This window comes from Ornithodoros turicata, chromosome 1 (assembly GCF_037126465.1).
Source record: "Ornithodoros turicata isolate Travis chromosome 1, ASM3712646v1, whole genome shotgun sequence".
Lineage (NCBI taxonomy): Eukaryota > Metazoa > Arthropoda > Arachnida > Ixodida > Argasidae > Ornithodoros > Ornithodoros turicata.
Genome location: NC_088201.1, coordinates 233,507,640 through 233,527,826, shown reverse-complemented (window position 1 = coordinate 233,527,826; position 20,187 = coordinate 233,507,640). Strand labels below are relative to the sequence as shown.

Below are 20,187 nucleotides of genomic sequence, written 5' to 3'. Positions count from 1 at the left end.
AATGGCCCTCCACACTAGGCGTCTGACGCTCCAATCCTGATCGTACTACACTGTCACTACTACGCAGTCTTGACAACTGTTTGGTTTCACAGAATATCACTGATTCATATTGACAAACTGCCGCGTAAAGTGTGGCACTTTCCATAACGGAAAGAAGCACGTGAACTTAGAAAGACAGAAATCCAGAAGGCAAAAAAGAAAGAAAAAGAAGGCTTGCCTGGAGCACACAAAGGCCGACAAACCCACTTTGAAAGGTACTTGAATTCCCTTCCAATGATAAATCAGACACTGTTCATTGCTTGTTATGCGATCCTCCGTAGGTTCGAGACCGTCGTAGTCGAGCGGCGACTCAGAAGCGACTGCCCGGTACAACGATAACACGCTTAATGTTCCAACCCAGCACGCACTCTGTAGATCGCGCTACCAAAACCCACACTAGTCTTTGTCGTCATCATCGTTACACGACACCTCCCCCGTTTTGGTGTTACCACAATGAGTCTTTGAAGTGAATAACTAAGACATAGTTTAGCATAGAATTAGCGCTCAGGCTCCTTTACAGTTCGTCCGTAACGCGTACGTACAACGTTGTCGTTTTCTTCAGTCCCATTTGGACTCGAAGGCATTGTCTTTGTTGCCGCCGCCACCTCCTGAAGATGTTTCGTCGTTCTTCTGGTAAGTCCGGAAAGCGTCTGGATCATGTATGACCTTGGTGTAGGCCCTTGACTATAAACTCTGCCATGCGCTGCGGCGCCATCAAATATCCGCGCAGCTGCGTTGTTCTGTATGCGAGGTCTGTCCGTCGCCATGCGTCGTTGATTGTAGGCCGTCGCGCGGCTGCGTTGTTCCTGTTCGTATCGTTCTCGATACCTTTGTAGATGCGGCCAACAAGGAGCCAGCGTCGTAGGCACGACCCGTACATTGCAACGGAGCTGTCGGCCCATTAGCAGTTGCGCGGGAGAATATCCGCATGTTCCTGGTGTTGTTCGATGAGCCAGTAATGCTTCATGGATATCCGGTGATTGGGCTATGAAGGATTTCGCTGTCTGTACGGCCCGTTCTGCCTGCCCGTTGCTTTGGGGGTAGCATGGGCTTGACGTAACGTGTGCAGAGCCACACGTCGCAACCCGTACGAAACTTCCCGAATAACCCGAATCAGACCAGATTCCGCGCATTATCGGCTGATTCCGGCGGAATCCGGCACTGTTCAGGCACTATCAGGACATTCCGGCGTCGGTCCAGCCGGATTCCGGACGGCGCTTTCCTGAATGCGCCTGAATATCGCCTGAACCAAACCGGAAGGACGTGCCTGATACTTGGTCGTCAACCGGGATTCCTTTGACAATCTTTGAAAATATTTCAAGTGTGGCAATAGATATTACGTGATTACAGAGATCCTCGATCACGTTGCCCTCAAAATCTGGAATTATTAAATTATATGTAGCGTACCTACGACCGTTATCGACAGAATCCCGCAAAACGTTTTTTTCCCCGATTATAGCAGCAGAAGAAACGGAAATACATTCAAGGTGAGCAAATACTCGGGATCCCTCAACACAATACACCCAGGAACATTTTTCTGGAGCCACGTGCTGTGTGTACATTATTTCGAGATCCCGTGCATGGCCAGACGAACCAGCGATGAGATGATATGATTGCAGGACGATCAGGTGAAGTGACCTTGGTAGCGCGTAGTGTTTGACGTAAAGCCACGAATTAGTATTAATTGTTATTGCTGAGATAACTTTCTGGACAGGGAAAAGGGACACCAGTGAATGCCGGAATGCACAGTATGCTATGATTGATAACTAATGCGTAAACAGGTTGACAAAAAGCAATAAAGCTTAATATATCATGCTCATTTTTTTTTATAACTTGATAATACGGATGCGTTGCAAAAGTTCCGTTTGGCTTCGAAACCACCAAACCACATGTACATTGCAGTCCCTCTGGACAAAAGTGTACGAGGAGCTAAACTGGTTTCGTCTTTTTAGGTCAGCGGGAAATTCCAGAGCTCAATGGGAAGCATACACTGACCCTTCCCCTTCTGCACCGCTGCTCCCTTCGGGCTGATAGGGAACATACTTATTCTTGGAATATTGTCAGTAGGTCACCTGACCTCCGTAGTCATTTGAAGTGCTAGGCCCAGACAGGATTCATTCGCCATCGTCGGCATCAAGACGTCCTCGTGTGAGACAACGCTTTTTTGTGTGTGTATGTGCGTGCTCCACATAGAAAACTACAACAGTGAAACGTGTACAGATAGGGGAGTTAGAGTACACTGACAAGCAAGAAGAATATTTGATGACTATTTCTGGTAAGTGGCCGCTTCTTACTGCGTGTGTTTTGTGTGTGCGCTTTTTCCTTCATCACTTCGTCTTTCTTTCTTACAGACGACAAGACTGCACTCCAGGATGAAAATGACGTTTTAATAGAAGAATGCAACAGGAATTTGCTTGCGCTTCTTGAGAAGGCGGTTGTGTGTGTGTTGTGGCGTGCGTTCTGTGTTCCATGCCATGTCGTCCATCGATAGGAACCAACTCGATAGCATCAGCGCTCTCTTGGATTACCACAATACAAGCCTTCTCCTCCCAAAACGGCAAGTTGTCTTGCTATAAGTATTCGTGCCGCGATTCCGCTTAGTGATTTCTTTCTCTGTCCTCATGTGTGTGCCTTATTTGCAGAAGTCACTCAGGAACACAGCGTAGGACGGGAGGAATGGAAGGCGTCGCCCTGGCTCTACTGAAATCTATTGGGACCAAATTAAGTGAATTGAAAGGCAAACGAATCCATGGAAATAAAATTGTCGACTGAATCTTACACTTTGTGTCCCATTCATGCATGTAGTATGTAAAGGCACGACAACGGCGCATGGTCAAGCAGCCCGATTTCAGGTTTCACACTAATCCTGCATGCATCTCTTGCTGGTCTAGTCACATTTTTGTTGTTTTCAAACAGATCCACTCGAGTAAAGGTTTATAGCAAGCGAATGCATGCACCACCATCGATTCAGCATTTCTTCCGAAATTATTCAGGCGCTCTCCGTTTTCATTCAGGGATTATCCTGTATTCTATCAGGCGCATATCCGGGTATGATCAGATAAATGGCGAGTTTGTTCCGGTTACATTCAGTTTCGAGTTCAGGACCCATTCAGTCCCGGAATAAATTACCGGAATAGATCCTGATACCCCATTCCTGAATAATTCCTGATCGTCATTCCCGCCCAATTTTCGGTTCAGTCCGGAATCAGGTCTGATCGAAGAAACCTGATTGGTTTCGGATTCAGGAATTTTCGTACGGGAAGAAACCGTATGAATTCTGCCGACGTAAGCTGTGGTCCGTTGTCTGATCGTACGACCTCCGGCATGCCAAAGCGAGCGAACATAGGTCGTAGTTCCCCAATGATGTCCGCAGCTGTTGTCTTGAGGTGCGAGATTTCAAAAAACTTTAAAAAAATAATCTACGACCACAGGATAGTTTTGTCGATTTGCATAGAAAAGGTCCATGCCCACTACCGTCCACGGCCGCTCCGGGAGGGGTGTCTGCATCAGGGGCTCTGTACCTGATCTTCTGTGCATCTGGCAAGTGGGACACCGCTTGATGAAGTCTTGTAGATGTTCACTGATGCCTGGCCACCACGCAGCTTCTCTAGCTCTCGCGCGGCATCTTGTGACGCCTTGATGTCCCGTGTGTAGACTGGCCAACACCTCGTGTCTCATGGCTTGCGGAATGACAAGTCGTCCTCCCCTTAGTAGGAGACCATCGACCACGGCTAGTTCGTGCGCGACGCTGGCGAACTTCAGACACTATGGGGAGAGAACTGCACCTGGAGGCCACTGCGTCGTACACTACTCGGCGATGAGCGTTAAAGTATTGTCCTGTACCGAGGCTTTCCTGATCCGTTCTAGCATGTTGGCTGAAGCGTGTAGAAGGTCGATTTTGAGAGCATCGTACTCTTGCAATTGCACCTACTTAATTGCACTTGCAAGGTATGCATCCATGTCCTCGTTACACATTACCGGATTCCTGGAGAGCACATCAGCTGTTAAGAGCTGTTTTTCCGGTACGTGTGAGATGGAGAAATCGTACTCCAGCGTGTGCAACCGCAGGCGCAGCAGGCGAGGAGTAAGTTCATCGAGCCTATTCGTTGAAAAAATTGGGGCCAGAGGTTTGTGGTCAGTCTGCACATGAAAGCGTAATCCCAAGGCGTACACTCGAAACTTGTCGCAGGCCCACGTAATTGCAAGAGCTTCCTTCTCCACCTGCGCTAACGCTGTTCAGTCTTGCTTAGTGCCCGAGGTGCGTACGCTATAGGACGATGGTGTCCATCCCAGTCTTCTTGAAGTAGCACTGCGCCTAGCCCATAAGAAGATGCGTCGACTGACAACGTGAGCGGTCTCTTGGGCGAGCAATATGTGAGGACCGGAGTTGTTGTCAATGCGTCTTTGATGCCCTCGAAAGCTTCCTGTTGCTAAGGGCTCCACATCCAGGCTGCGTCTGACGCGAGACGGTTTCGCCTTTTCCGCTAGGCCAGGTATGAACTTCGTCAGGTGATCTATCATACCGAAAAATGAACGCAGTTCGACCACATTTTTCGGTGATGGCATTTTTCTAACTGCTTCAGTTTTCTCAGGGTCCGACGATATACCCTTTGCGTCGAGAATGTGCCCAAGAAAAGGTATCCTAGTTTTGCGGAACTTTCTGTTTCCGGTAATGGAGTACAGTGGTATGCGTTTCCTTTATCGTTGCCATCTACAATTTCAGTAAGGTACCGTTTCTGTTTTCGTTACCATTTCCGATACCCTTCCCTGCTCTTAGCAAGTCAGCATGTTTCTTTGAGAGTCCGACAATGTTTTATTGAAAATGTGAAAAAACAAAAGAAGTGTTTCCAAGTCCCTAGATCTTTGAACAGTGTGCGAGCGACAAATTGACGTCACCATCGAATACAATTTACATCCGGGGTTCGCTGATGGGGATCCCGCGCTATCCCGGGAAAAAACAATTTCAAAAAACGATTTCGTTTCATGCAGTTAGCTATCGTTTATCCGCGCTTCGGTTCCCGAGATCCGCACACGAATTTCCTGGAACCCCAAGAACAGTCCTCACTTATCGCCGATGAATGAATTAGGGTACCTGCCAAGAGAAGGGCATTTTTTTAACGAAATTTCAGCTCTCCCCCCCCCCCCCTCCAATTTCAGAGTATTTTTCCCCTTTCCGATCTTACTAATTTGTACACCACATTGACCAGTTCAGTCGTTTGAGGCTTTTATGAAACATGCTTTATGATTACGATGATTATCGTCAACGAAGCTGGGGGATACGCAAAAAATAGATTAGATATCCTAGACGTGATGAACCGCGCGTGTTGACCAAGATGTACTACAGGCAATGAGAGCGCCATCGGCATTATCTGAACAGAAGAGACAGGGGAGACACAAACCCGCCATTGTTGTAGCTACCCTCAAGCGGGTGCTTTTGGCAAAACTGCCATCTTGTCCTCGTCGCACGTCGTAGAAAACGTCATGTTGAGGTCACGTGGCTTTGTTTACATGTTGTTTTGACCATGTTGATGACCATACTTTGCAAGCGTAAACTATGCGGTGCTTCTTCTGCAACATGGTAGCCCATTTCACCTTAGTTTAAGTACATCGCATAGGCTCGGTAAGTCTTAACACGCGGTCCTCATCACACCTTTGGAATTTGTCAATAATTGTGTGAAACTGCGCGTTTTACTGCGAGATTATCGGATCAAAATAATTACCATGGTCGAAAAACATCCAAAACGTCGTCCAGAAACAACAATCGCGTTGTTTACAAACGGTTTGGACACCGATCACGGGCGCCGCCATCTTTAAGGCCTTGACGTTTGCTGTGACGTGCGACCAGGGCCTGTCCAGGATGCATTGGGTTCGCCCAGCACGCTGTCGTCTACGCAGCAATACATTGAATGCCACCCCTGTGATAGAAGACCACACTGACCTCTATAGTATAGGCTGGATCGCGCATAGGGTGCTCCACCGCGTGGGCACCGGCCGCCATATTGGTGGGCCCAACGCATTCTCTCGTCTGCATTTTATTTCAAGTGGGGCTGCCCGTATTTTTCAAAATGTCCTTTAAACTAAAGGGCATGTCATGGCAGTTTAAAGCGCCAATAAATATTCCAAATCAAATCGGTTCTCACTGTTTCCTATGGGAGTGGCCGGCGCCAGTGGGCCTCCCAACATGGCGGCCGGTTGCCGCACCTCTCTGCCACGCGCCGCTCTGCTATGCGCAAACCAGCCTTTATACAAAGAAGTCAGTGGAAGACCAATGTTTTTTTTTTCAGTCAACGTCACAGAGGGGTATTTACGTGAGCTGATTCTCTACAGCCAGGGCGTCCTAAGCTCCTCCCTATGCCGCGCCTCTTCAAACATATAAGATATCGTATCTTACCCCCACGATGCTTTTGGCAATACCCGAAGCTATTCAATTTAAATGCATGAACGGTAACACGTGCAATTGGTGCTGAAATTTGACTTCACGCTGGACATGGTCAGTGTGAACAAGCTGGGCAACAAATGTTCGCGTGGCAGCAGGAATTGATGTTCGACGAAAAATGAAACTAGCTGAAAAGGTTAGCCAGATGTAGGACTCGAACCCACATCTTCTGGATTACCGGTCCAGGGCTCTACCGACTGAGCTAAGCTAACATGCCTTCCGACACGATAACAAGCTAATAAGCTAACACGTTAATCCAGAAGGTGTGGGTTCGAGTCCTACAGCTGGCTAACCTTTTCAGTGACTTTATTCTTTCATCGTTGATTACTTAGGCAAATAGAGGCTTTGTCCCCTCTATGTTGTTCCAGTCTCAGAACATCAGTTCTCTCTTGAATTGATGTTCCTCTGTTCAGTAAACTGAGCTTGTTTTCTGTACCCCGGTGTCCGCTACCACGAGATTCCTTGGCATCCAGAACAGTCGGAGGACATCATGTGGCAAAGGACACAATGTGTTGTCCCTTTTTAGTTCGGGTTTCCACACTTTGGAAAGCACTGCAGTATCTCAACTTATTCGCAGTAGCGATTATGCAAATTACGACGGACTAGTGTCTTATGGTTCTCTGAAATAGGCGCAGTTGTCGATAACAGATCACGCATCTTCTGGAGGGTTTCACTTATCCGGATGCCCCAGTATTATCCGGGCCTATTTCCAGAGAATGGCGAGGACGGGATAAACATGGATCGACCGCACGCCTTTAGATAATTGCACTTACAATAACGACATATCAGTAACGAACAGCTTGCTACGAACCCAGACCACGGCTCTAACCGCATCGACCACTCAAAAACTAAAATAAAAAAATAAAACAATTCCTTGCCGCCCAAATAATTTTCTTCATTCTTTCGTTCCATCTGCAATATCGCATTGGAATAGTCTTCCACAGCGCATTGTAGACGTTGTTTAATCCGAGTGCTTTCCGGGACGAACTATGTACATATTTTCAGTGAATATCTTTTTGGAAAGTTTCTCTTTTCAATCTCTCTTCTCCCCACTCGCTTTCTAACATGTTATATAACAGTATGTGTAACCTTAACATTGTATAATTTTAAGTTTGCGCTGTAATTGTAGCTCGCGGGTGTTGTTTGAGATTGGTTTTGTACCACTTACTGAACTCGCCACTTTATTGTCCACCCCTCATGTAATGCCCTTGGGGCCTTCAAGGTGCAAGAATAAATAAATAAATAAATAAATAACAGCTTGCTAAACCAAGAAACTTTGCAAAGCAGTTCGTTGTAGAGCCCTGCACCATCCGCGGATGGAATCGGATATCCGCGGATATCCGCAATATACTTGCGGATTCGGATGAAAATTTAGCACTTTCTGCGGTGTGCGGATCGGATGCGGATGGCTCGAGGTCGGATGCGAATCGGATGCGGATACGAAGGCAGCGGATCGGATGCGGATATACCGCGTGCTGTCATTTTTCCACCCGCAATTTATTTGTATTGCGCGCCGACAGCCGACAGCGAGCGCATGCTCTGGTTCACCTTTGACCATGCACGGCGCCAAGACGGGAGAGGAGGCATTCAGGCGTCTCGAACCGCGCGAGCGCCGACGAGGTAGCGTTCCACGCGTTCCAGAAGTCTCTCCATATCGCGTTTGTTGAAAGGTTTACCTTTGCTTGTCGTCCTGACTGAGTCCTTCCGTGACAGCATGGAGGCATCCGAAATTATACCAACATGCTTCCGGCGGTCTTTACGCGTCTTTCGAAACGTGCGGATTTTTGCGGATCGGATGCGGATGGTGCGCTTTGCTCAGCGGTTCGGATGCGGATGTAAACTGTTGTGTATGGTGCGGATGCGGATCGGATGTGGATAACGTGTGCGCGGATGCGGGTCGGATGCGGATGCCAAAAACCTCATCCGCGCAGGGCTCTAGTTCGTTGCACTCAAGAAAGCCAAGCGCCGATCAATAATATGCAAGCGGGCTGGTGCATCGACGTGGGGCGGTACGAGTTCCTTGAGGTCAAGGAGTGTCCTAGGGACAGAGGCATCCTAGTCCTTTCTCCTTACAGTCTACTGCCTCTGGCCCTATTATCTCCTCAACCTCAAAGATTCCCCGTGAACTCTGCCCAAGACGCATATAACCATAGTTGCTTCGCGGCGCTAACACGCAAACAAACAAAAAAATGCTGGAAGAAACGATGCCGTCACAAAGAACAACAACAAAAACAACTTTATTTCGACTTTGGAGAGTGGGGAGGTTCATCGCCCGAGGCGATACTCTACCCCATTGCTGGTGGGGATGTGGGGAATGACATAATGAGCCCCTTTCACAATAACGATCCAAGTCCGATGGTGTCCAGAAATGTCCGAAGAGGTTTGAGCGCAGAGCGTTGCTGGGCTGGATTGTGCCAGGGACCAAGCAATTTCAAGAGGGAGAAGGGGCGAGAGTCCAGCTGACGAAGAGACTCGGAGAGTGCGGTTCGGGAAGGTTGGTAGTGGAGGCAATCAAGAAGAATATGCTCCAGATCCTCAAGCGCACCGCACTGATCGACCGAAGTCACCAAGAAAGTGTTGTTCGCTGCCCCAGAAACTTAGTTAATCGAAAACAGAGCGAATGGGAAAATTTGTAATATTATCACTCCCCACCTTTCAGAGCAGGCTCTGAAGACAACCATCATGAAGACGGCCATACTTATTCTGTTTGTTCTCGTCGCTTGGGGTGAGTGTTCGTGTCAGACCTCGTGCTCGATGAGCTGCACTGTTTCTAACGGCCCTCTGCGCAGGCGCTGTTCCCGAAGTGGGAGCGATGCATCATCGTGCCTTACAGCGTTCGATCAGGGCTGCTGCTCAAGGTAAGGCCCTAGAGAATGGTTGAGGATTGGGGTAGTTGGTACTGAGACATCTGAACTGAAAGCGCAAGGATGTCCGTCATGTCTGTTTCCTTGTTCTTTTTTCCGTGTTCCTTGCGCTTTCAGTTCAGATGTAAGGCCCTAGAGACAGGTCAAAGAGTATGAGAGTGATTGGGCTCACAAAAGTGCAGTGGGTGCTCAAATGCTCGGTCAAAATACTTAGTATTGAAAGCGTGTCTAAATTCTCAGAGAAGGAGAGCGGCATATCCACGTCTTCATATGGGGGACGAGGGAGGTTTCCATGTCCAAACGCGTAGCGGGGAAGGTAGGGGAAAGCGCAATTGGAGCTGCGCCGTTTGCGAGCAACCCTGAGAAGTCACGTGCCACAAACACAACAGAGGATCGGGCCGACGGAGGTATGGACGGCGGGAACGAAGGCGAGGGAAGATATGGGCCTGTTGCTCTGGGCCAGGTGGCGCCAGTGAGCAGCAGCGTCAGCGCCCCAAATCATGCAACACTCCCTAGTTTAGCAGACGACGCGGCACTTTCAAATACACGGTCTCGAGTTGTTCGCGCTTTTCAAGAAGCACCGCTTTCTCTGTGGATTTCCTACAGGTTTTGTAGCTTTCCTTGGCACCATACCGTTTAACAAACCATGCAAAACCCGCTGAGTAAACTACCTACCGTTGGGATCCGTGGCCGTTTGGGCCCGAAATGGCGCTGTGCAAACTTCACTGCAGCAGACATGTAGCGAGGGAAGCCCTGCACATTGTGATTGGCACGTACGGCCCTTTTGGGTGCGGAGTAGTATCCGTTTCACAGCTTAAGCGACATTAGTGATATGTTATGTGTGAGATCGTCATGGGTGCCGGGACGGGAACCCTTCGCTTTCCAGAGGCAAGGATGAACGTGTCTACGGCGTATGAAATGTTGAAGCCACCATGTGGAGCAACCCCACTGGCAACATAGATAAGGAATAAATCGTGAGGAACATAGCATGCATTTCACGAGGACATAGCAACATGTGTGCTTTGCGGTCACGGAGGAGGGAAACAGAAGGAGCGGCTCTTCCCTCCAGACCAGTGCCGTGTATGCCAAAGGGAGTCTGGCCATTAGGAGGAGCCTAAAAAAAGAGGCTCGACCTGTCAATCAAATTGAGCGTTTTTTTATTGGCTGCTGTTTTCTATGCGGGCCGCCATGACACCAAAACTTTCCCGAAAATGGCGACGCAGCTTGGAACGGCAAAGCGACGATTTCATGAGTAATTTTTTTCGCAAATTACATCAATTTTATTCCCTAAGTGTAGGGTCTGTTGCAAATCATCTTTAAATTACGCTCCAGTGTCAATGTTTGCCTGAAAATAACATGTTTCGTCGTCCTTAGCCTAGTAACGCTAGCAATCACAGGCAAATAGCGAGAAAAACGCTACGGATTGCCAAAAATTTGCATCTTATGACATAGTTTTATTCATGTACGCACCTTTGCCCATTCTTGATTCAACCTTGTTATGTTTTATAGTAAAAACACGTATAATACAGGCAGTCTCTTCCAACTAGCGGTTCTACCGGCCGATCAGTTCTGCTAGCATGCACTTCTGCTTCTGCTATTCTGCGTCTTCCCGACATGCCCCTCTCCATCCAGATGGCGCCGTTAAAAGAGGACGCAAAATCCATTATGTTGCTTGGTCGTCAGGGAATATTTTATTCAATCCAATCCAATCCAGTTTCCCGAAGATGTCGGCACCGAGTGAATACAGATAATTTATAGCTAGTATGGCGGCGCCGAAGACGATCGCCTCACCTGCATCGACCGCTTTACTCGCTGGCCCGAAGCGGTCCCCATTTCCAACATCACTGCAGACACCGTCGCGCAAGCTTTCGTCGCAGGGTGGATCAGCCGCTACGGGGTGCCCGCCAAAATTACAACTGATCGCGGACGTCAGTTGGAGTCGGCGCTCTTCAACAGACTCTTGCGAACGATCGGCTGTAGACGCGTCCGAACTACCGCGTACCACCCCATGGCCAATGTGGAAAGGTTGCACCGACAACTCAAGTCAGCCATCCGTGCTTATCCGGCTGGAGAGTCATGGACGAAGATTCTTCCTTTAGCCCTCCTTGGCATCCGCGCCGCCATCAAGAATGATATGGGCTGCACTGTTTCGGAGATGGTGTACGGCACCACCCTCCGCCTTCCCAGCGATTTCTTCCCGTCATCCCCCTATCCGCCCCCTGACTATACCACTTACGTCAACCGCCTCCGTTCCGCCATGCATTCTCTCCACCCTCCGCCGTCACGCAACTCGCAGCCGCGGTCCATCTACGTCCCGGCAGCACTGGAGACCGCCTCGCACGTCTTCATCCGCAAGGACTCCGTGCGGGGTCCCCTCCGGCCTCCCTATGAAGGCCCTTACCCCGTGCTTGCTCGCTCGGAACACCACTTCACCGTCCAACTCCCTCGACGACAGGACGTCATCGCGAAGGCAAGACTCAAGCCCGCCTTTCTAGACCAAACTGAAACCACCCTTCCTGTGCCTCCATCTGGGCCGCCCCTGCTGCCGCCGAAACGCCGCTCCAGGGTTCACTGGGCGCTACCGCTTCTCCGGGTGGGGGGCTCCTGTGGCGGCGCCGAAGACGATCGCAACATCCGTTCCACCCGCGCTTCTTCTCGCGCCTTTTCCGGTGCGTGCACCACTTCGATTCCTGTCCGGCTCCGGTGAACAGCACTGTTCTCCGGCTGCAGTCTCGACAATAAACTCACATGGCTTCCCCTCACTAGGATAGCCTGGGATTAATTGCGAACTGTATTTTGCCTCGTGATTGGCCAGGGAACTCAAAAAGTGGGAGGAGCTTCACGTGTGTACAGGTCCCATTAATGGTCAGACTCCCTTTGGCATACACGGCACTGCTCCAGACTCGTGTAGCCACCCTCTAGCGGTCGCTCGAGTCAAAATCGCCATTACGTCCTGCCTACCACTTGATCCCTTCTGAAGTTTCGGTTTTGTGTAAGGCTATGTTTCCCGCGCTGCTCTATAGTGATTTTGCTTTTCGAAAGTCATTTATTGTGACAATGTGAGAAAAAAGGAGTAAAATGGGGAGTAATTGCATCTTCTAGTCCCCTAGACTACCCCCCCCCCAATTACTCCCCATTTTAGTCCCCTAGCACCGCAGTTTACCCCCCAGGAATGCGAATTGTCACTGACCTTCGCAAATGAACTTCCGAATGCAACAGTCCACATACATACGTGCCCTTGGTCAATTTGACGGCATAAGGCTGTACAACTCAGTCAACGTAGCCATTTTCCACCCACGCAGAGTAATAAACTGATAGCGCTTCTTCCTTCGCAAATTCTGCCCTATGTATGGCGCAAGATTTTGTATAACTCGATATATCACGGTTGACGGTTTGATTCAAAGTATTTTGCATTCCCGCAAACGAATTATGTACATGGGACTCTTAGAACAGAGCGCGAAATGCAGGCTCCGCTCTGTGGCATTCATTTACTCCCGAAAGGTACTATTTTTTTGTGGCAACGTATTTACACTCTAAACTGAAAAACACCCTTATGGGTGTAAATGGCTTGTCCTATAACTAACACCTCTTTTTACACCATATGGTCTGGAACACCCCTTTTTAGAGGGTGTATTCTGCGCAAAACATCCTTTGAAATGGTGCTTTTCTTTGAAAATGCCTTCTTTTGCACCCTTTCGACACCCTTTTTGGAGGGTGTAAAATTGGTAAACATCCTCCTAAAAGGGTGTATAAAGGGTGCAAAAGACGGCATTTTCAAGGAAAAGCGCCCTTCCAAAGGGTGTTTTACACAGAATATACCCTCTAAAAAAGGGTGTTCCTGACCATATGGTGTAAAAACAGGTGTCAGCTATAGGACAAGCCATTTACACCCATGAGGGTGTTTTTCAGTTTACAGTGTAGTCCCCGAAAGGTGTAAAAGTACTCCTTTTTGTTTTTCTTAGAGTGTACAAACGACGTATGGTAATGTGTTCCTGTCAACGCTGTGGCTCCCGTTGAACGGGATGCAGCTCTGTCACGGGAACGTGTGTGTACACGATCACTTGCTTTAGTTGCCTGTGCGTATTCGAGTCATCTCGAATCATTCGTTTGCGACCTGGTACTGTGCCGCAGATTCATTTCATATCCTCTGTTGTTGTACAAATATGATTAATGGTATTCTGGGTACAGCATTCTTTACCACTTAATCAAGAAACTTACACGTTAGAAGCCACCGTTGCCGCACGTGATGATTCCGGTCCCGCGTACTCCTTTTGCGTTCTGCACACTGTGACTGGTCTTCTAATAGAAGAGTAAACAACCCAACATAGAGAAAAAAAAAAAGTCCAAGCACGCGTTCAGCAGAATACTGCCAACTGAACTGTAACACAACTACAGCTCGGTCGTCTGCTTTTGAGGCCCCGTGCTGTATGGATGGTCACGTGGTGGACAGGAATGCGCATCCCAGCAGGCAACGCGAAGGCGGCTACGCTCGTCCCGATGGAAAACTGTCGGAGGGGCCGCTCCGTGTTTCCGTCCTCCATGTTTGCGGTTCTTCTCCCGGGAAGATTTTTTTTTTGTCCAGTCCGAATGTGACGAGCAACAGCTAACCGTCCGCCATTTTTGCTTCCGTCTGTTGAGTTTCTGTAATGATAAACTCACTTACGAAAGCCAGGACGCAATCGAGTGATGTAGTGGAAAATATCAATTGCCTACCATCTATTTATTTATAGATTTTTATTTATAATATTTCTTTTTATCTATTTGTTGAACAATTTTTTTTGCGAGATGCGCAGATAGTATGCCGAATTTAAGAGAACCTGCGAAGAAAAAAAAGGAAGTCAAGTTTAGCGGAATGAAGCAACCAACGGAAGGCAACGCCTTCCACGACCAACAGATGGTGGCTTCCTTATGGTAACCCTTCATCGGCCAAGCCCCATCCCCCTGGGTTTGACTGAACGTCCTGATCTGTACCGAGGATTCCATTTTGGAATGTTCAGGGTTCACTCGTTGTGACGCCAACAGTTCACACCCTGTGACGTGTACCTATGTCACACCCTTGTGCAAGTTCACTGTTCCGGTCAGGGGCGCCGGAACAAGGGGAGCAGGGGGAGCGACGGCTCCTCCTCATTTACAGATGAGGTACCACGGCTCCCCCAGATTGATATTCATTCCCCATATTCATACACATTACTTCAGCAATGTTAGTTTAGTTCTGCTGTACAAGTATGCGCATCTCGTAATTTGCCTGGCGCACGTTTTCAATTTGTGTACCACCCCTGTATTGCCTGCATGAGCCCTCAAGGAAAATAAATGATGATGATGATGATGATGGTAGAATTTTTTTCCGCTCCTCCAATGGAAAAATAGTTCCGACGCCACTGGTTCCGGTGGTCGGATTAGGATTCAGTGTAACAATGACTATAGTCGCGTTCAACTTAAGAAGGAAAAGAAATCTAGTCCGTGAACTGCATACGCCGTTGGAGATAAGGAGGGAGAAGACTATAGACCATTTCACTGTTTGCAAACAAACGGCGCAAACCGGAAGACCTACCGGGAACAGAACAGTTTAACGGGCACTGGCGCTACCTGGCGGCGAGGAGCTATCAAAAGGGTCTTGCCAAACAACAGCTGTAACCGGTAGACCAACGGGACGCACAATCCAGTTGGCGTGCGTTGGCGCACCCTAGCGTCGCGAAAGGGTCGATACTGCAGCGCCATCATGTGCCATCAGCCGCCAAAACGCGTTTTGTGCCTCAGCGCGGTGCCACGCGGTCAGCGCGAACAGCCAATACGGAAGCAGAGGGAGCACGATGGATCCCATCACCTGGCGAAGGAGGGAGCGTGACCGCGCCGTGTCCAGTCATCCCATCTGCGGCGCACTAATATTTTAATAGCTGACGAACTAGGTTTCTGTTCCTTTTTTTTTAAAGAGTTGAACAAGTAAAGTATTTCGAGCACTTTACTTCCACTTTGTATTTTTTTTTTTCTCACAGCTTTCGCTCCTTCGCCGCTGGGGCCCCCTGGCATTGGTCGGTTCCGTAGGAAGACCTGCTACGAGCCATATGGTCCCGTTGTCGTGCCGCGCAAGTGCTGACGGCACCGTGGAAAGCGCTCCTTCAAGGGGTCACCGGTACGAGTGGTTCACACGCTTTTACCGTGAAATAAAATGCATTGAACCATATTCCGTTGGGCAAAACTCCTCGTATGCAGAATGTACGCGTCGGTGTTGCTGTCCCATGCAATCATCGGGCACCATCCTGGAGTCGGACGTTACGCTACTATGTACATTCAACGTAGGTTTTTTTCTTCTTCGTTGCTCGTGCTGGGTAAGACCTTGCGTGGCAAAGTAACCATCCCCGCCGTCCCAATGCATTTCTTCGAGCCGCAGCGGGAGAGCTTTTCTTTTTTACGTATACAGGGTGTTCAAAAATTAAGCTTTCACTAGCACTTTATAAATAGGCGAACAAAAGAAAACGGGTGCTATTTTTACTGTTGCTTGGGTAAGAAACAGGTGCTACATAATTAGCAGCACCTGTTTCTTACACAAGTAGCGTAAAGTTATCATCCGGTTTCCCGTCATCGCTGTGTTTGCGTAGCGTTCGTGAAAGCTTAATTTTGAACACCCTGTATACAACACAAGTACGCACAGTCGACCCTCGATTTATAATAATAATAATTATAATAATAGTAATAACAACTTTATTTTTGTTTGGGTACCCAAAAACAACCACAGGGGTGTACTGCAAGCGTCTACTATTTATGAATCGCGTTCCTCGTTCGTACAACGAGGGATACATAAATCGGGGTTCACAGTGAGTAGGGCATCTGAAGGTCTTAAGAATGCCGGGAACTGCACTGTAATATTTTACAAAACCAGCTCCGGTGGCGCAGCGGTAACGCGTGCGCTTGGAGACTGGGAGGTCCGCGGTTCGAATCCGCGGGCCGGCTGTGCCGTCTGGGGTTTTTCCTGGGTTTCCCTCAGATGTGTAATAGGCGTATGCCGGCACAGTTCCCCTGAAGTCGGCCCATGGACGCAGCTATCCTCCCCCCGAACGGATTCCGCTCGGTCTTCCACTTCACCCTTTCCTCTCCTCCTCTCCACCACCTTTCCCTTCCCGAGAAACATGCCGCCTAATCAGGCAGGCAGACCTCTCGGGTTCCTCCCAACGACACTCCTCCTCCTCCATATTTTACAATCTTATTTACTTTACGGTCAATGGCATTCGTTATTTTATTTTATTTTCAGAAAATCGTTTGAAATTACGCTGTAGTCGTCTGACGCTCCAATCGTCATCGCACTACTCTATCGTATTCTACAGATGGTTCCACACTGATCCAGCTATGGCCAGAGATGCAAAATTTCCGGAAATTTTGAATCGTTCGAAAAAAAAAAACGTTTTTTTTTTTTCTGAAATATTAGTGTTGTAGTCTTGCGTGGGTGGCGGAGCATCAGGGAGGCGACACGCACACAGTGAAGCAGGTGACAACAAAATAATGCGTTTATTGCAAAGTGCGCAGCCTTTTATAAACTCAGCACACGGGGCGGTGCCCTCTGTTGGTTGCCCTCAGATACAGTTATCATCAAGGTCGGTCTTCCGTCATCACAATTAGGAAAAATGGAAACAAACGCGGTTACTGCTGTGTCGAAGCATTGCCGGCCAAGCCACATCATACAATGAGCTCGGAACTTTAGTAGTGTTCACCCTCTAGGCATAAATGCAGAGCAGAGCATCCCATGAGACTGCTGTCTACTCAGCGCTAGGTAACTGGAACAACCCGTCTACTCCGACCAGAACTCCGACATTATGTGAACGCGATGGCGATCGCTTGGAGCAGCCAGACGGAGCTCTAAGTTGGTGGTTGTTGGCGGATTAGAGCAGCTTTGGGTGTTACTTCTAAAAAGTAACTGAGTTGCAGTTACTTGCAGTCACTTTCTTGGTCAAGTAACTAGTTACAGTTACTGTGACTGAGAGAAAGTAATTTAGTTACATTACAGTTACTTTTCATAAAAATGACCATGAGAGGGCGATATAATTGTTAAAAACACGTTTATTTACATTTACTTAAGTACGATAAAAGTATTATTGCACTTAACCAGAAGCTGTACAAGTCAATGTGTGGCTCTCCCACAGGGAAAAATACGACATGCGTACGTACGTAAAAAAGGATCCACATTCATTCGAGTAACTAGTTACATTTTGCAGTTGCATTCACAGAAATAGTAACTAGTCAGAGGTAAAAGCTACTTTTCTGGAAATGTAACTAGTTAATGTAACTAGTTAACACCAAAGTAAATAGTTACAGTTACAAGTTAAAAGTTACTTAGTCATGTAAGAATAGAGCAAGTACACTCTTCCCTGGTTACGAACCGAGTGAGCTCGTGCCCCGTTCCTCGGCTTCTTTATTGTCTCCCCTGGTACCCTACATAGGCCCCGGGTCTTGAAGCTCATCCCTCCTGGGATGATATTTTGAGACGTTCCTTATAGCGGCTATGTGCATATGATTGTCTGATGTAAGGTATCCGATAGTCTTTAAGATACCGTTCTTTGATGCCGTTTGTACGACGGTGTAAGGACCTTGTGGTAATCCTCGCGTACCAGGCACAGGTTTCTGCACGAGAATAAGATCTCCTATGGCGATGGCTGGGATCTGGCGACTGTGACGGCGGTCAAAGTCTTTCTTCATGGCCATCCTATACTTTTCTGTTTCAACAGTGGTCTTGCGTTGTTCTTGTAAGGTGATGTGATTAGCAATGTTGAGGTACTGGTCGGCATGGAGAGTGGGTGGTGTACCATGCAGAGCAAAGTATGGTGTACATCCTATGGCTTTGTTGTGGGAACGGTTGTGATGGTGTGTGGCTGCTTCTAAGCATGATTTCCAGCCGCCAGGGAAGTCCGGGTACATGTGTATGTATTGTTTGATGTCGCGAATAGCACGTTCAGCCATTCCGTTTGCCGCGGGATGATATGGGGCTGTAAACTTAAGTTGTATGTTCTTGCTCTGGGCCCATATGGCTAAGCGCTTGCTGGTAAATCCAGGGCCATTATCGCACACGATCGTCTTGACATTTTTAAAGATATTCCGCTCCATCATTGCAATTATGCTTGTGGTATCTTCGCCACTTGGGCGAGTGTTGACGATGCGTGTGTGCTCGTCGATAGCCAACAGAAATGACTGAGTCGGCTGCGCCAATGTAAGAATAGAGCAAGTACACTCTTCCCTGGTTACGAACCGAGTGAGCTCGTGCCCCGTTCCTCGGTTCCTTAATTGTCTCTCCTGGTACCCTACAAGTCACTACCCAATACTGGATTAGAGGCATCCAGGCACTGTTGGAGGGTTGGAACGCATCGAAGGCACGAAAATTTACATTTTTGAACTTTGTCGCCCAGAAATTTTGGGCAATTTTTTTCTGGTGACGATGGAAAAAAACGAAACCAACTGTTTTCTTTTCCCAAAATTTCCGTTTTTTTTTTTTTTCTGGGCTTCGCATCTCTAGCTGTGGCGCTCCTGCTTCCAACGGTAGATATCCTGCGGTTGCGTATTTCTAACCACGCTCCTGTAGAACAGGAGAGTGGTTAGTCGCCGCCGTGTCCATTTAGCGCAGCGGCGGCGGCGGTGTATACCGCTAGCAGCAGAAAACGCTGAGATATCATGGCGGCGACTACGTTCGTGTTGCGAGCGTGTTATTGCACAGATGATGAGTGGAAAGTAAAAGATAGAGCTGTTTAGGTGTATTTCGGTGACGATACGCAATATATAGTTTGAACATTTATGTACATTGCTTTTGAGGCTGTGAGACCACGAATATTCCAACGTTTTCAGTGCAAGCGACGTTGGGCAGCTGCTTCGTATTTTAGATTTGCGATGGCATGAGCGCACTGCACTCTAAGAAAAAAAGGAGTAAAACGGGGAGTAATTGCAGCTTCTACTCCCCTAGATTGCAATTACTCCCCATTTTAGTCCCCTAACCCAACATTTAGTCCCGACATTTACTCCCCAAGACTGCAAATTGTCCCTAAACTTCGCGAATGGTCTCCTGAATACAACAGTCTACGTAAATATGTGCCCTTGGTCAATTCGAACGACATAAGGCTGTTTAAGTCAGCCAACGTAGCAATTTTCTAGCCACACAGGGTAAGAAACAGTTAAAGCATCTTTTTTTCGCAGATTGTGCCCTATGTATGGCGCAAGATTTTATATCACTGGATATATCACGGTTGACGGTTCGCTTCAAAGTATTTTCATGCATGCGCACCAATTATGTACCTTGGACTCTTACAACAGCGCGTGAAATGCGGTGTTCACTCTGTGACGTTCATTTACTCCCGCGCATTTACTCCCGAAAGGGACTATTTTTTGTGGCAATGCAATTACTCCCCAGAAGGAGTAAAATTACTCCTTTTTTACTTAGAGTGTGCGTGATCGTTCAAAATATTTTCAAGTAGAAAGTGCGCACAGTTTTGAAAACTGAATACTGAAACACACTGCGGAATTATTTACACAACTTCGTATCATGAAAGTTCATCAATACTATGAATACCTCCTTTTGAAGTTCTACATATCGGCCGCAAAAAATAACAACTTAGTAATACTGTCACTTTTCAACCTGCAGTCACAGTTCACCCAAAGGACACGCCAGGCAGTCTACTGGAATGTACCCCGCTTGCGTACTAATTTCGGTACTCAATTGATACAGTATAATACTGCAACAATTCTTAATAAGTACATCAAGAACGGTATCGATCTTGCGAATACATCATTTACAACTCTTAGAGCCATGTTTGAATTCTGACAACTTGCAATTTCTCTTGCGACTAATATTTTGTTACTAGGCCTTGCATCAGAGTC

General features: G+C 47.9%; 1 protein-coding gene across 1 annotated transcript; it reads left to right on the top strand.

Moving 5' to 3' along the window:
• Positions 1-11,347: 11,347 nt before the first annotated feature.
• LOC135396210 (uncharacterized) lies at positions 11,348-12,046 on the top strand. The gene has a single exon (XM_064627240.1). The coding sequence runs from the start codon at positions 11,348-11,350 to the stop codon at positions 12,044-12,046; it is 699 nt and encodes a 232-aa protein (XP_064483310.1).
• The last annotated feature ends 8,141 nt before the right edge of the window (positions 12,047-20,187 follow it).

Bases quoted from the DNA above. Each gene is read 5' to 3' on its own strand.
- LOC135396210 (XM_064627240.1), top strand. From the start codon at position 11,348: ATGGCCAATGTGGAAAGGTTGCACCGACAACTCAAGTCAGCCATCCGT.